The following is a 16,735-nucleotide window of genomic DNA, read 5'->3' on the forward strand; positions in this document are numbered from 1 at the left end:
CTTGTGTTTCTCCCTCCAGCCGCCTCCTGCTATCTACGACAAGCAGCTGGATGAGAGAGAACACTCCATCGATGAATGGAAAGGTAAAACATATCACATCTTGAGAGTATATACAGTTGAATTCGGAAGTTTACATACACCGAGGTTGGAGTCATTAAAACTCATTTTTCAACCACTCCACAAATTTCTTGTTAACAAACTATAGTTTTGGCAAGTCTGTTAGTACATCTACTTTGTGCATGACACAAGTAATCTTTCCAACAATTGTTTACAGACAGATTATTTCACTTATAATTCACTGTATCACAGTACAGTTCCAGTGGGTCAGAAGTTTACATACACTAAGTTGACTGTGCCTTTAAAAAGCTTGGAAAATTCCAGAAAATGATGTCATGGCTTTAGAAGCTTCCAGTAGGCTAATTGACATAATTTGAGTCAATTGGAGGTGTACCTGTGGATGTATTTCAAGGCCTACCTTCAAACAGTGCCTCTTTGCTTGACATCATGGGAAAATCAAAAGAAATCAGCCAAGACCTTTTGTAGACCTCCACAAAATTGTAGACCTCCACAAGTCTGGTTCATCCTTGGGAGTAATTTCCAAACGCCTGAAGATATGACGTTCATCTGTACAAACAATAGTGCGCAAGTACACCATGGGACCACGCAGCCGTCATACCGCTCAGGAAGGAGACGCGTTCTGTCTCCTAGAGATGAACGTACTTTGGTGCGAAAGTGCAAATCAATCCCAGAACAACAACAAAGGACCTTGTGAAGATGCTGGAGGAAACAGGTACAAAAGTATCTATATCCACAGTAAAACGAGTCCTATATCGACATAACCTGAAGGGTTGCTCAGCAAGTGAGAAGCCACTGCTCCAAACCACCATAAAAAAGCCAGACTACAGTTTGCAACTGCACATGGGGACAAAGATCGTACTTTTTTGAGAAATGTCCTCTGGTCTGATGAAACAAAAATAGAATTGTTTGGCCCTAATGACCATCGTTATGTTTGGAGGAAAAAGGGGGAGGCTTGCAAGCCGAAGAACAGAATCCCAACTGTGAACCACGGGGCTGGCAGCATCATGTTGTGGGGGTGCTTTGCTGCAGGAGGGACTGGTGAACTTCACAAAATAGATGGCATCATGAGGGAGGGAAATTATGTGGATATATTGAAGCAACATCTTAAGACATCAGTCATTTCTGTCCAAGTTAAAGTATGGTTATATCTTGGGTCTTCCAGGGCCTCCCGGGTGACGCAGTGGTTTAAGGCACTGCATCGCAGTGCTAGCTGTGCCAGCAGAGACCCTGGGTTTGTGCCCAGGCTCTGTCGCAGCCGGCCGCGACCGGGAGGTCCATGGGACGAAGCACAATTGGCCTAGCCTCGTCCGGGTTAGGAAGGGCTTGGCCGGTAGGGATACCCTTGTCTCAACTCGCACTAGTGACTCCTGTGGCAGGCACAGTGCACGCTGACCAGGTCGCTAGGGGAACGATGTTTCCTCCGACACATTGGTGCGGCTGGCTTCCGGGTTGGATGCACGCTGTGTTAAGCAGCAGTGCGGCTTGGTTGGGTGGTGTATCGGAGGACGCATGACTCTCGACCTTAGTCTCTCCCGAGCCCGTACGGGAGTTGTAGCGATGAGACAAGATAGTAACTACTAAAAACAATTGGATACTATGAAATTGGGGCGAAAAAATGGGGTAACATTTAAAAACAAAATTAAAATATAAACAATCTTGGGTCTTCCAAATGGACAATGACCCCAAGCATACTTCCAAAGTTGTGGCAAAATGGCTTAAGGACAACAAAGTCAAGGTATTGGAGTGGCCATCACAAAGCCCTGACCTCAAATCCTATATAAAATTTGTGGGCAGAACTGAAAATGCTTGTGCGAGCAAGGAGACCTAGAAACCTGACTCAGTTACACCAGCTCTGTCAGGAGGAATGTGCCAAAATTCACCCCACTTATTCTGGGAAGCTTGTGGAAGGCTAAACGTTTGACCCAAGTTATACATTTTAAAGGCAATGCTACCAAATACTAATTGAGTGTATGTCAACTTCTGGCCCGCTGGAAATGTGATGAAAGAAATAAAAACTGAAATAAATCATTCTCTCTACTATTATTCTGACATTTCACATTGTTAAAATAAAGTGGTGATCCTAACTGGAATTTTTACTACAGTAGGATTAGATGTCAGGAATTGTGAAAAACTTAGTTTAAATGTATTTGGCTGAGGTGGATATAAACTTCCGACTTCAACTGTAGGTATGTTGTAATTATATTGCTAAGGAGGCCTCTATCTGAGGAGTTTATTGGCTGCGTTTATATAGGCAGCCCAATTCTAATCTTTTTTCCACTGATCCACTGTCTTTTGAAGCTGGCCAACAATACAGTCTACTCATTCATTTTCTATTTGAGTTTGTATAATAATTTTTCCAGTTTATTTGTTGCCATGGTAATTAGACTCATAGAATGGACTAGTAGAGCAGAGGAGAATAGATTTCTCTGCTGCGATTTGAAAGATTTTTTTTCTCCACAACTTTTCCTCCCTCGCTCTCTCGCTCGCTCTCTATCTCTCTCTCAATCTCACTTTCCAGAACTAATCTACAAAGAGGTGATGAACTTTGAGGAGAGGACGAGGAACGGGGTGGTGAAGGGACAACCCTCTACCTCAGGTACTCTCAGTGCATAACCTAGTCCCCTCTGTAAGTTGAATTATAAATATAATCACTCACTGGACATTTCTTTGTAACAGAGAAATTCATCCGTACGTTGACCACCATTCGTCTTTGTCTCTCGTCTTGTTTTTTCCGAGACATGTAGTGTATGATTTGTACATGAGTAATTATATCTGTATGTAAAAGTATCGGTTTAAACTGTATATTTGGTATTTTTTGACCAACCGTACGTGTTTTGTGTATGTACAATGATACATCTGTATTTGAATGGTATTAATGTACGGATTTAGGCGTTTTTAAAGTAATATCTGTATGGAGTAAGGGATTCATGTGCATTGATTAAAAAGGTTGCTGTCCCCCTACTCAATGGAAAAGGTAATATAGGCTATATACACTGCTCAAAAAAATAAAGGGAACACTTAAACAACACAATGTAACTCCAAGTCAATCACACTTCTGTGAAATCAAACTGTCCGCTTAGGAAGCAACACTGATTGACAATACATTTCACATGCTGTTGTGCAAATGGAATAGACAACAGGTGGAAATTATAGGCAATTAGCAAGACATCCCCAATAAAGGAGTGGTTCTGCAGGTGGGGACCACAGACCACTTCTCAGTTCCTATGCTTCCTGGCTGATGTTTTGGTCACTTTTGAATGCTGGCGGTGCTTTCACTCTAGTGGTAGCATGAGACGGAGTCTACAACCCACACAAGTGGCTCAGGTAGTGCAGCTCATCCAGGATGGCACATCAATGCGAGCTGTGGCAAGAAGGTTTGCTGTGTCTGTCAGCGTAGTGTCCAGAGCATGGAGGCGCTACCAGGAGACAGGCCAGTACATCAGGAGACATGGAGGAGGCCGTAGGAGGGCAACAACCCAGCAGCAGGACCGCTACCTCCGCCTTTGTGCAAGGAGGAGCAGGAGGAGCACTGCCAGAGCCCTGCAAAATGACCTCCAGCAGGCCACAAATGTGCATGTGTCTGCTCAAACGGTCATAAACAGACTCCATGAGGGTGGTATGAGGGCCTGATGTCCACAGGTGGGGTGTGTGCTTACAGCCCAACACTGCAGGACGTTTGGCATTTGCCAGAGAACACTAAGATTAGCAAATTCGCCACTGGCGCCCTGTGCTCTTCACAGATGAAAGCAGGTTCACACTGAGCACATGTGACAGACGTGACAGAGTCTGGAGACGCCGTGGAGAACGTTCTGCTGCCTGCAACATCCTCCAGCATGACCAGTTTGGCAGTCATGGTGTGGGGTGGATATTTCTTTGGGGGCCGCACAGCCCTCCATGTGCTCGCCAGAGGTAGCCTGACTGCCATTAGGTACCGAGATGAGATCCTCAGACCCCTTGTGAGACCATATGTATGTGGGTTTCTCCTAATGCAAGACAATGCTAGACCTCATGTGGCTGGAGTTTGTCAGCAGTTCCTGCAAGAGGAAGGCATTGATGCTATGGACTGGCCCGCCCGTTCCCCAGACCTGAATCCAATTGAGCACATCTGGGACATCATGTCTCACTCCATCCACCAACGCCACGTTGCACCACAGACTGTCCAGGAGTTGGTGGATGCTTTAGTCCAGGTCTGGGAGGAGATCCCTCAGGAGACCATCCGCCACCTCATCAGGAGCATTCCCAGGCGTTGTAGGGAGGTCATACAGGCACGTGGAGGCCACACACACTACTGAGCCTCATTTTCACTTGTTTTAAGGACATTACATCAAAGTTGGAACAGCCTGTAGTGTGGTTTTCCACTTTAATTTTGAGTGTGACTCCAAATCCAGACCTCCATGGGTTGATAAATTTGATTTCCATTGACAATTTTTGTGTGATTTTGTTGTCAGTACATTCAACTATGTAAAGAAAAAAGTATTTAATAAGAATCTTTCATTCATTCAGATCTAGGAATGTTTATTGTGTTTATGTGTTCCCTTTATTTTGTTGAGCAGTGTATATATATATATATATATATATACATACACTGATTGTCCAAAATATTACTAACACATTTCTATTATTGGGTGTCACCCCCCAAAAAACATTTTCTCTCAGAATAGCCTCAATTCATCAGGGCATGGACTCTACAAGGTGTCCAAAGTGTTCCACAGGGATGTTGGCCCATATTGACATCAATGCTTACAACAGTTTCCAACAGTGTCAAATTGGCTGGATGTCCTTTGGGTGGTGGACCATTCTTGATACGCATGGAAAACGGTTGAGTGTAGAAAAACCCAGCAGCTTTGCAGTTCTCACACAAATCGGTGCATCTGGCACCTACTACCATTACCCCGTTCAAAGGCACTTACATCTTTTGTCTAGCCTATTCAGCCTCTGAATGGCACACATACAATCCATGTCTCAAGGCTTAAAAATCCTTCTTTTACCTGTCTCCTCCCCTTCATCTACGCTGATTGAAGTGGATTTAACAGGTGACATCAATAAGGGATTATATCTTTCACCTGGTCAGTCTCTGTCATGGAAAGAGCAGGTGTTCTTAATGTTTTGTACACTCAGTGTTTATTTATTACTTATGAACTTTCACATCTGTTCTGTAACATATCATGAATTAAAGCTGGGGTCTTTGGTCCTTGCTCTTCCAGAGAAACACTAGAATTTATCTCGTTCTGAGCTGGCCTTCTAAGATGTCCTATTTGATATCATATTTTCAGCCCTATAAATATGTTCTGTAAAATGGGTAGTGTAAATTCCCTTGAATGGCCACTTGAGGGCGGTGTGGAGTCATGCTGGCACAGAATTGTTAACATTATGGCGTCAGTCCAGTCTAGTGCTGCTGAGAGGAAAACAACTTGTCTCGGTCGTTCTCCTCAGCTGTTTTTGGCAGAGAGCGTTTTTATACTGTACAAAATGTCACTATGGAAGTTGTATTTGGGGATTGCTGAGTGTCTACAGACTTCCTTGTTAGGGCTCTGTTAAGGGGACAGTGGCCTGGAAGTGGTTTAATCCGCAGTGCGATACTGTCACTGTCTCCCTCCCCCTCCGTCTGTCTCTCTGTCCCACTCTTTCTCTCTTTCCCTCCCTCCCTCTCTCTCTCTCTCTCTCTCTCTCTCTTTCTCTCTCTCTGTCTCTCTCTCTCTCTCTCTCCCTCCCTCCCTTATTCCTCTACCTCACTCTCTTTCTCTCTTTCCCTCCCTCTCTCTCTCTCTCTCTCTCTCTCTCTCTCTCTCTCTCTCTCTCCCTCCCTCCCTTATCCCTCTACCTCACTCTCACCCTCTCTCCATCCCTCTCTCCCTGCAATTAAGCAGATGGGTAGCCCTAGTGCTGAGGCGAGCAGAGAACAGACGCAGTGCTGAAGAGTCCCAGACGGCAGTATTTCACAGCATTAGCAGTACCAGGCTCTGGAGCACTGCCATTCAGCAGTACTTGGCTCAGGGCTTTCAGAGATCACATAGCCAGCCAGGAGGCAGAACCAACTTTAGGGTTTAGTGATAGACCACCACATAGCCAGCCAGGAGGCAGAACCAACTTTAGGGTTTAGTGATAAACCACCTGTCATTCTACACAGACCCAGGTAGAGTCAGGAGAAATAGATGACCGCTTGGCTGGCACAGTGAACAATCTACTATACTGGTTGTGGATGGATGCAAATGCAATGTGTTTTATGTGTTGGTTACGGTTCTTTGGCAACATTTCTATATGGGAGGATATATGTAGAATATAGCATTTAGGTAATCTTAGATTATTTCAGAATGTGACGTGTCATGTTTGATACAGGATTCTCAAACCTTAGAATGGTTTTATATGTTTATTTTGTCCTTAAAGAATACACAGTTAACTTACGTTGATGTAGAAGCCACTGTGTGAGCACCGGATATCTCCCCCTTACTGCTCTGTCTCTGAGTAAACCTGCCACTGTGGGGTTGGATACAATCGACGTTTGAGCCTTAAATTGTGATTTAGCCTCCTCGTTTTATTGGTGGTCAGCTGAAATGTCTCCCACTGTCCTTTTATTAACCCCCCGCCTGATGAACAGGAGATTTATGGTCCGCCTGCACAGTGGATGTCTTTTGTACAAATCACCTCACCATTTTGGTATGCTCTGGATCGAGTGGGATCGTTTCCTCTCGAGTAGATGAAAGGTGTACGTGTAGAGGACATGCGTTATGTGACACTACAGACTTAGTGACTGTGGATTATGAGGCAGTGATACACATGGCAGAAAGTATGTGGACACCTGCTCGTCGAACATCTCACTCTAAAATCATAGGCATTAATATGGAGTTGGTCCCCCCTTTGCTGCTATAACAGCCTCCACTCTTCTGAGAAGGCTTTCCACTAGATGCTGGAACATTGCTGCGAAGACTTGCTTCCATTCAGCCACAAGAGCATTAGTCAGGTCGGACACTGACGCAAGCAGTAAAATTCTCTTTTTGTGCACAACGGCGTTGTCATGCTGAAACAGGAAAGGCACAGGTCATCTAGAATGTCATTGTATGCTGTATTGTTAAGATTTCCCTTCACTGGAACTAAGGAACCTAGCCCGAACCATGAAAAACAGCCCCACACCATTATTCCTCCTCCACCAAACTTTACAGTTGGCACTATGCATTAGAGCAGATTGCATTCTCCTGGCATCCGCCAAACCCGATTCGTCCAACGGATTGCCAGCACTCGGCGATCCAGTTCTATGAGCTTGTGTGGCCTACCACTTTGCGGCTGAGCCGTTGTTGGCCCTAGACTTTTGCACTTCACAATAACAGCACTTACAGTTGACCGGTGCAGCTCTAGCAGGGCAGAAATTTAACTTGTTGACTGTCTTGTTGGAAAGGTGGCATCCTATGACTGTCTTGTAAGGCCATTCTACTGCCAACAATGGCCATTCACCTGTCAGCAATGGGTGTGGCTGAAATAGCCGAATCCACTAATTTGAAGGGGTGTCTACATACTTTTGGCCATGTAGTGTATAAGTCTAGATAAAACCAGTAGACTGAAATAGGTACTGTTTTATATTTAGGTGCAGGAGCTCCACAATACTTTTGAGCTAATATTCTAAAAGAGGAACAGGAGCTCAAGCAGTAGAACATTTGAGGTGCCTGTACTTGGCTCCGGTGAGCTTCTGCCCAAGTCAAGCACTGGATAAAACTGTTCTCTATGGGAGTTATTTCATAATAACAGAATGCCTTCTGTATTCCTACCTGCTTAAATAATGTTCTCTTCAGTTTTCTATCCTACTCTTTAACTAGATGTTCCCTCTAATCTATTTGTTTCCTGCAAATGCTTTTAGGCTACCATATCTGGCTCTGGTATAGCCTAGAATCCATCTTGGAAAACAGAACCAACTCAATCAGATTTATTTGAATCTAAAAAGCCAAAGAAAGACAGGGAAAAGGGAAGAGAACAATGATAGATGGAGCCATTTGCTGTGAAATGAAATGAAATAGCCCTGTCTGATCCTTTAAAAGGGGAAGATGAAGGACGACATCTGGACTTCTGCGTATTATAATAAGAAGCCCGGAGAGTCCTTTCAATTGGACCCGTTTAGAACTGATTATCATCCTCTGTCCTGTTTATTACACGTTTCATCTCTTTTACTTTGACATGCTGCTACTGAACACAGAATATGGAAAGGTCTTTTAGGGACCTTTAAATATAATCTTAGTATTAGTGTCTCTGAGGAGAGAGAGGACAGCCTTAAGTTGTTCTGTTACTGTCTCTGAGGAGAGAGAGGACAGCCTTAAGTTGTTCTGTTACTGTCTCTGAGGAGAGAGAGGACAGCCTTAAGTTGTTCTGTTACTGTCTCTGAGGAGAGAGAGGACAGCCTTAACTTGTTCTGTTACTGTCTCTGAGAAGAGAGAGGACAGTGGACCCCCAGCCTTAACTTGTTATGTTACTGTCTCTGAGGAGAGAGAGGACAGCCTTAAGTTGTTCTGTTACTGTCTCTGAGGAGAGAGAGGACAGACTTAACTTGTTATGTTACTGTCTCTGAGGAGAGAGAGGACAGCCTTAAGTTGTTATGTTACTGTCTCTGAGGAGAGAGAGGACAGTGGACCCCAGCCTTAAGTTGTTCTGTTACTGTCTCTGAGGAGAGAGAGGACAGCCTTAAGTTGTTCTGTTACTGTCTCTGAGGAGAGAGAGGACAGCCTTAAGTTGTTATGTTACTGTCTCTGATGAGAGAGAGGACAGTGGACCCCAGCCTTAAGTTGTTCTGTTACTGTCTCTGAGGAGAGAGCGGACAGCCTTATTAACTTGCCTCTCTCATGTCTGGTTTGTCACTGTGATTTGTAAACACGTACGGTTCCTTGTGTAACATTGGGTTGTGTTGTGACTGACTGTATGACACAGTAAGGGTTGTATGTGTCACAGTAATGGTTGTAGCTGACTGTGACTGTGTCTATGTATTAGTGTCTGCGGGGCTGTTAGTTCATTGTAATCCCGGCTGCCTGTTCATTCCCTCAGCACAGGTGCAGCCGTGAACAGCAGTGGTGAGAGCCTCCCTTCCCCCTCCGTCAACGATATCTCCTCCATGTCCACCGACCAGACCCTGGCCTCAGACACCGACAGCAGCCTGGAGACCTCTGCAGGACCCCTGGGTTGTTGCAGGTGACTAGCAGCCTGCCTGCGTAACCCCATGTTCTTCAGAAGGTGAAACACAATGTCCAACCTACCTACCAACCTACCTACCAACCTACCTACCAACCTACCTACCAACCGAAACCTGAAAACGAACAAAAATGATAAAAAGAGAAAAAAATGATGATATGAATGGGATGATTAAGGAAACATAAAGTCATTACTATAAGAATTATGATTCTAAAATTTAAGCCTGCATTTTCATTCAAAAATAAATCACAAAAGTATAACGAAAAAACTAAAATAAACTAAAGTGAAATATATTTATTAACTTCTAGTTGCTTTACTTATATCTCCCCCTTGTATGGCATCATAAAAAAGACAAAAAGCTTAGACAGGCATCTTTCTGTAAAGTGTCATTAAAACTGGCTGTTCATTCCCCCAATACCTTGCAAGCGTCTGTGCTTCAGTCAATGTGGCAAGGTGTTCTCTTTTCGGTCATTACTACACAGTACTATATAAACCTCCATTCACTTCCCCCACACCTTATGTGACGGTACCGGTATGTTTTGATAACCTCTAGGCTTGAACCTGGGGTTGTCTCCTGTATGGGTGTGACAGATAGGTGTGTTTGAATACAGTTATTCCTGCTAAGGGTTAGTGCTAGTGTTCCACACAGCACAGCGCCCCCTGTCTTCTGTAAATATGTCATTCTGTTCAGCAGCGAGCTAGGCACACAGACGGACAGACAGACAGCGTGGGACTGATGGCCAGTACTGGAAGTTCGTCTATAGCGCACCTTGCCACATGAGATCACCGCCTTGACCTTTGTCCCCTTAACTTTTGCCCCTTGACCTTTCACCTTAGTTTAACCCCTTGCCTGTTAGACCTGCTGCATGATTACAAAAGCTAACTCTAATTATATGATTAAATGACTACAGATACTTTTGTTTATATAACATAAGTAATTGAACTTTTCAACCGGAGTGGTGGGGAAACCCAGGGATGGGGGAGCTCTAGTTAATGATGGATAGCTATATATATATATATATTAACATACATACTGTAGTGATTGGCTGCAGGAGAAGCCATTGGGACGTACAGTACTATCACTGTCATCGCTGAGTAGGATTGGGGTCAAATTCCATTTCAATTCAGTCAATTCAGAATGGCAACTGAAATTCCAATTCTAATTCCATATTTTCATCATTGAAACACATTCAGGAAGTTTGGAATTTGGAACTGAATTTTTCAATTGACTTCCTGAATTGACAATGGGACTGACCCCAAGCTTGTCGCTGAGCTGGAACCTTAAGTTCTCATTTCTTTTTTTGTGTTTTTTGTTGAAATGAAATGATAAAATCCCTTCTGACTGCACGCCTGCACCACGCCGCCGGGCTGTGGACCGGCCCACCCACCCACAGCCAGTCATTCCCAATGTCACCTACCCACCAACCAGGGTGGTCACTCACTCTGTTTCTGTGTCACTACTGTGGAGTAAAGAAGAGGAGAGAAGGAGACATATATGTGTGTGTTACTATCTGAAGAACGCTTTGGGGGGGGGGGGGGGGGGGTCAAGAGGTTACCTCATAGAATAGTTTAGTTCCTCAATCACATCTGTCATTTACATTTAAATGACTACTACTTACTGTAATGACTACTACTTACTGTAATGACTACTACTTACTGTAATGACTAATGCTTACTTACTGTAATGACTACTACTTACTGTAATGACTAATACTTACTTATTGTAATGACTACTACTTACTGTAATGACTAATACTTACTTATTGTAATGACTACTACTTACTGTAATGACTACTACTTACTTACTGTAATGACTACTACTTACTGTAATGACTAATACTTACTTATTGTAATGACTACTACTTATTGTAATGACTACTACTTACTGTAATGACTACTACTTACTTACTGTAATGACTACTACTTACTGTAATGACTACTACTTACTGTAATGACTACTACTTACTGTAATGACTACTACTTACTGTAATGACTACTACTTATTGTAATGACTACTACTTACTTACTGTAATGACTACTACTTACTGTAATGACTACTACTTACTTACTGTAATGACTACTACTTACTTACTGTAATGCCTACTACTTACTGTAATGACTACTACTTACTGTAATGCCATATTTTGTCAAAAGGGAATCAGCTGATATACCGACTACCTATAAAACCAGTAATGTTAAAAAGAAGGATTTTAACTGGAAGTTTATTTATTATTGATTATTTATTATTTCATAGACTGAACCTGAATAATGGGAAGTGCCTTGTTTGGAATGATGCCGTTTCCTCATCTTAGATATGCAGTAATAACAACAACGCAGCAAGCATTGAAATGAAGTTGGTGTCTGGTAGTGTTGAAACATTTCTGGTAACTTTCCCAGAAGTCCCAAGTTTTCCAGAAAATCCTGGTTGGAGGATTCCCAGTTGGATGATTCCCTCCCTTTTCATTCCCTCCTGATCCCAGGAATCCTCCATCTTATAATCCTTCAACTTCATGAAAACCTGTGAAGTTTGGGAAAGTTTACCAGAGATGTTGAAACCTTAGTGTCTGGCCTGTCCTGTTCAATCTGTTTCCGCATGGTGCCACTGTCTGCACCTACCTGCACATAGTCACCACTACTGACCGATACCTGTCCTCTCTATAGGAAGTACACTACAACCATCACCATGGAATCGTTGCATCTTTGACTAACTTAATCATGTAGAAATTGGAACCTACTTTTTAAACACACTGGAACTGTTGTTAAAATGCAGATAAAGACTCATCATCTACATGTTTTTCTGACCTATATAGTTACCTAGCAACTGAGCAGAATACCTTCTAAGTTCTTCTGACCTATATAGTTACCTAGCAACTGAGCAGAATACCTTCTAAGTTCTTCTGACCTATATAGTTACCTAGCAACTGAGCAGAATACCTTCTAAGTTGTTTTGTTTTGTATCTGTAAATGTCTTATTTGATCAGTGTCCTTACATTTCAATAAAGGGATGAAATAAGAGGTTTTTTTTTTGTTGGTTTGTATATTTAAAGCATGAAAACCATATTTGTTACATACGCTACTATACCCCCTGGTGAAGGACAGTTGTGGAAATATAGACCAATGTTTCATGCTTTTTCAACTTTATTGAATGAAAACTCCAACAGAAAATGGAGGGTTTTCAGTGGTTGAATTACATGTATTCAAAGCACCAGCAAAGATCCTTATGCACCTGGGAAAAGAAAGGGAAAGGGGGATACCTTTGTCCAAGCAAATGTATTCAACTCGAATGTGTCTTCCGCAATTAACCCACTGCAGAAGGTAAGTCTGAATACCAACTACTGAGAAGTGCTTAAATGAAAACAAGTAAAAAAAAAAGGAATAGATATCTTAAGTCTGAATCAGGACCTATGTGAATGAATACTGAACAAATATATAAACGCAACATGCAACACTTTCAACGATTTTACAGAGTTACTACAGTTCATGAGTTTTTCCCCACAAAAGGGTTTTATTATAGACAGAAATACTCCTCAGTTTCATCAGCTGTTCGGATGGCTGGTCTCCCCTGCAGGTGAAGAAGCCGGATGTGAAGGTACTGGGCTGGCGTGGTTACACGTGGCGTGGTTACACAAATTCTCTGAAATAACGGAGGCGGCTTATGGTAAAAAAAATGAACATTCAATTCTCCGTCAACGGCTCTGGTGGACATTCCTGCAGTCAGCATACCAATTGCACTCTCCCTAATAACTTGCACTGTGACAAAACTGCACATTTTAGAGTGGCCTTTTATTGTCCCCAACACAAGGTGCACCTGTGTAATGACCATGCTGTTTAACCATCTTCTTGATATGCCACACCTGTCAGGTGTTTTTTTTTTAATACTCATATCCTGAACAGTTTCCCCACCCAAAGATAAGGACGACTTAAGGTCTATAACATGTCCCTCTGTGATAGTACAATATATGACTGTACTACTTCATAAGGATCGCTGTGTTTTCCGTCTAAATAGAATTCCCAAAGAAGGACACAAACATTCAAGTGTACAAAGACTAAAAACGTCAACAAACGGACACGATACGGAAAATGATTTTTATTTTTAACTGACAGCTTTTGAAGTAGTATTCTTCTTTGTATTTTTATTTTATTTTGTATTTTTTTTTAAATTGAACCTTTATTTAACTAGGCAAGTCAGTTAAGAACAACTTCTTATTTACAATGACGGCCTAGGAACAGTGGGTTAACTACCCTGTTCAGGGGGCAGAACGACAGATCAATAATATATTCCACTTCCCTCTTCTCCTTCTTCTCTTCCATAATCTGGAATTCACAGTTGTGGTTAATAATGTTGTCAGCCAGGTTTAAGCCTGTTCTGTCCTGCTGAAAGGTGGAGGGGGAGATAGGAGGAGATATCCCAGCTATCTCCTCTTGCTGTTGTTCAGGCAGTTTTTCGTCTGCACATTCTAGATGTCTGGGTTGTGTACCAAATGGCACCCCATTCTCTATATACACTTTTTATCAGTGCACTATGGGTAGTGAACTATGGGTATTGCAAAAGTAGTGGACTTTATAGGGAAGTGCACTATACAGAGATACTTCCATTTGAGACTAAACTAAGATTGATGACAGGCGCTCCTTAAGGGACGCCTATATGGGGTCCTTCAGTTCTTTTCATAAACAGATGCACAGATATTAACCAGACACTCTAGTGTGTGCTCTAACAATTAACATAAATGTCTTCAAAAATGGAAGGCAGGTGGGAGGAGGCAAGATCAGGTGGGACCATTCTAGCCAATGAGAGGGCAGTGACCAACAGGCACAACGGTTTCCACTAGTTACCATAGCCACAAAGTCAAATTTGGCTATATCGTAAAATTTAATGGGCACAAAAATTGGCATTTTGGTCTTAATTTAAGGTTAGGGTTAGGCATATGGTTAGCAGTGTGGTTAGGTTTAAAATCACATTTTAAGAAGATAAATTGTAGAAATACGCAGGGTTTATGACTTTGTGTTTGTGGTAACTAGTGACAACCAGGCACAACTCCAATATAAAGTAGTTTTTTTTCTCAAAGTTGCAAGGATATCACGTGTCCTACTAATATCAGTACACTAGAAACAACCTAAGGATTACAAAAATTCCATTAGATCAAATAAACCATTTCATTTATTTATTTTTGCTAACCAAATTTGACACGAATTGAAAACTCCTTGCTTGGAGAGAGAAATAAAAGTATGGCGCCCACCACTCCACCCTGGACTTGAACAGCCTCTATGACCAAGTCCACCTATACAAGGCAGCGGGGCCCACCTTCGCCCGGACCCTAAAGGACATCGCTCTCAAATGCAGGCCCAACACTTCACACAGGAGCAACAGATCCCCCCCCCCCACATAGAGGACCCATGCCGAGAGGACCTACATCCAGACCACAACACCACCAGCCGCACACCCACCCCAACCAATCAACAACCCCCTCAAGTCAGCCATGACCATTTAGGCCCCCTCAGATCAGAACTATGCCCCTCCTGCCCACCCTATGCACCCCACCCCCGCAAAGAGGGCCTCAACATGGAAGTCACACATACGCCCAGGCCGTGAGGGGGCAAACAGGCTCAACCCCCACTCTTACACTAGCCTTACACTAGCCCAAGCCAAGGCTGCTCAGCAGGCTCTGCTCACACTTACTGGCCTGAGGCCAAACCACACGACCAACAACATTGGACACTTTATGGAACAAAAAGCCTTCACTATCTCATCCTGGAAAATCCCAGGAATGAGGTCATCTGCCTTTGGCCTAAAGAGCAGGAACCTGGACTTACAGGTTCCTGCTCGGAAACACAGACATTGTCATCCTACAACTAACATGGTATAGAGGAGACGGACCCACTGGTTGCCCTCTAGGTTACAGAGAGCAGGTTGTCCCATCCACCAGACTACCAGGTGTGAAACAGGGAAGGGACTCGGGGGGTATGATAATTTGGTATAGAACAGACCTAACTCGCTCCATTAAATTAATCAAAACAGAAACATTTTACACTTGGCTAGAAATTCAAAAGGAAATGATCTTAAAAGAGAAAAATGTCCTCCTGTGTGCTTCCTACTGTATATCACCCCACTAGAATCTCCATACTTTAAAGAAGATAGCTTCTCCATCCCGGAGGGGGAAATCAATCATTTCCAGGCCCAGGGACATGTCCTAGTCTGTGGTGACCTAAATGCCAGAACCAGACAAGAACCTGACACCCTGAGCACACAGGGGACAATTACCTGCCTGGAGGTGACAGCATTCCCTCCCCCATAGGCACCCCTAGGCACAACTATGACAACATAACCAACAAAAATGGGCCACAACTCCTGCAGCCCTGTCGGATGCTGGGTATGTACATAGTCAATGGTAGGATTCGAGGGGACTCCTATGGTATGTACACCTATAGCTCATCTATTGGCAGTAGTACTGACTACTTTATCACTGACCTCAACCCAGAGTCTCTCAGAGCGTTCAGTCACTGATACCACTGATACCCCTATCAGATCACAGCAAAATCACAGTTTCCTTGAACAGAGGCATCTCTCAATCACGAGGCACCTCAATCACGAGGCATCCAAGCAAAAGGAACTGAGTAATATTAAGAAATGTTATAGATAGAAGGAATGTAGTGTGGAAACCTACCAAAAATGATTAGGCAACAACAAATTCAATCCCTTTTAGACAACTTCCTGGACAAAACATTCCACTGTAATAGTGAAGGTGTAAACTTGGCATTAGAAAATCTTAACAGTATATTTGACCTCTCAGCTGCCTTATCAAATCTAAAAATGTCAAACAGAAAACCGAATAAAATGAACAATGACAAATGGTTTGAGGAAGAATGCGAAAATCTAAGAAAGAAATTGAGAAACCTGTCCAACCAAAAACATAGAGACCCAGAAGACCTGAGTCTACGCCTTCACTACGGTGAATCACTAAAACAATACAGAAAAAGAAGGAACAGCACGTCAGAAATCAGCTCAATGTAATTGAAGAATCCATAGACTCTAACCACTTCTGGTAAAATTGGAAAACACAAAACAAACAACAACACAAAGAATTATCTATCCAAAATGGAGATGTATGGGTAAACCACTTCTCCAATCTTTTTGGCTCAACAGCAACTGTGGGAAAATCCTCTGCATTATCATTAACAGCAGACTCGTACATTTCCTCAGTGAAAACAATGTACTGAGCAAATGATAAATTGGCTTTTTACCAAATTATCGTACAACAGACCACGTATTCACCCTGTACATCCTAGTTGACAAACAAACAAACCAAAACAAAGGCAAAGTCTTGCTTTGTTGATGCTTTGTTGATTTCAAAAAAAGCCTTCGACTCATTTTGGCATGAGGGTCTGCTATACAAATTGAAGGAAAGTGGTGTTGGGGGAAAAACATACGACATTATAAAATCCATGTACACAAACAACAAGTGTGCGGTTAAAATAGGCAAAAAACACACACATTTCT

At 42.8% G+C, this 16,735-nt stretch overlaps 1 protein-coding gene across 31 annotated transcripts in view; it reads left to right on the forward strand.

The window, feature by feature from the left end:
• mapk10 (mitogen-activated protein kinase 10) overlaps positions 1–12,253 on the forward strand; it is a 120,164-nt gene extending 107,911 nt beyond the window's left edge. For 11 of the 31 annotated variants that reach the window (XM_036936823.2, XM_090191650.1, XM_090191646.1 and 8 more), the window contains 3 exons: positions 20–83; positions 2,597–2,674; positions 9,102–12,253. In XM_036936823.2, coding sequence (XP_036792718.1) covers positions 20–83; positions 2,597–2,674; positions 9,102–9,244 — 285 coding nt within the window. In that variant the 3' untranslated portion in view covers positions 9,245–12,253. Of the gene's footprint in view, positions 1–19; positions 84–2,596; positions 2,705–9,096 lie in introns of all 31 variants that reach the window. The other 20 variants (XM_090191656.1, XM_090191663.1, XM_090191665.1 and 17 more) reach the window with 3 other exon arrangements.
• The last annotated feature ends 4,482 nt before the right edge of the window (positions 12,254–16,735 follow it).

The sequence above is a fragment of the Oncorhynchus mykiss genome, chromosome 12 (assembly GCF_057628025.1).
Source record: "Oncorhynchus mykiss isolate SJ-2025 chromosome 12, ASM5762802v1, whole genome shotgun sequence".
NCBI lineage: Eukaryota > Metazoa > Chordata > Actinopteri > Salmoniformes > Salmonidae > Oncorhynchus > Oncorhynchus mykiss.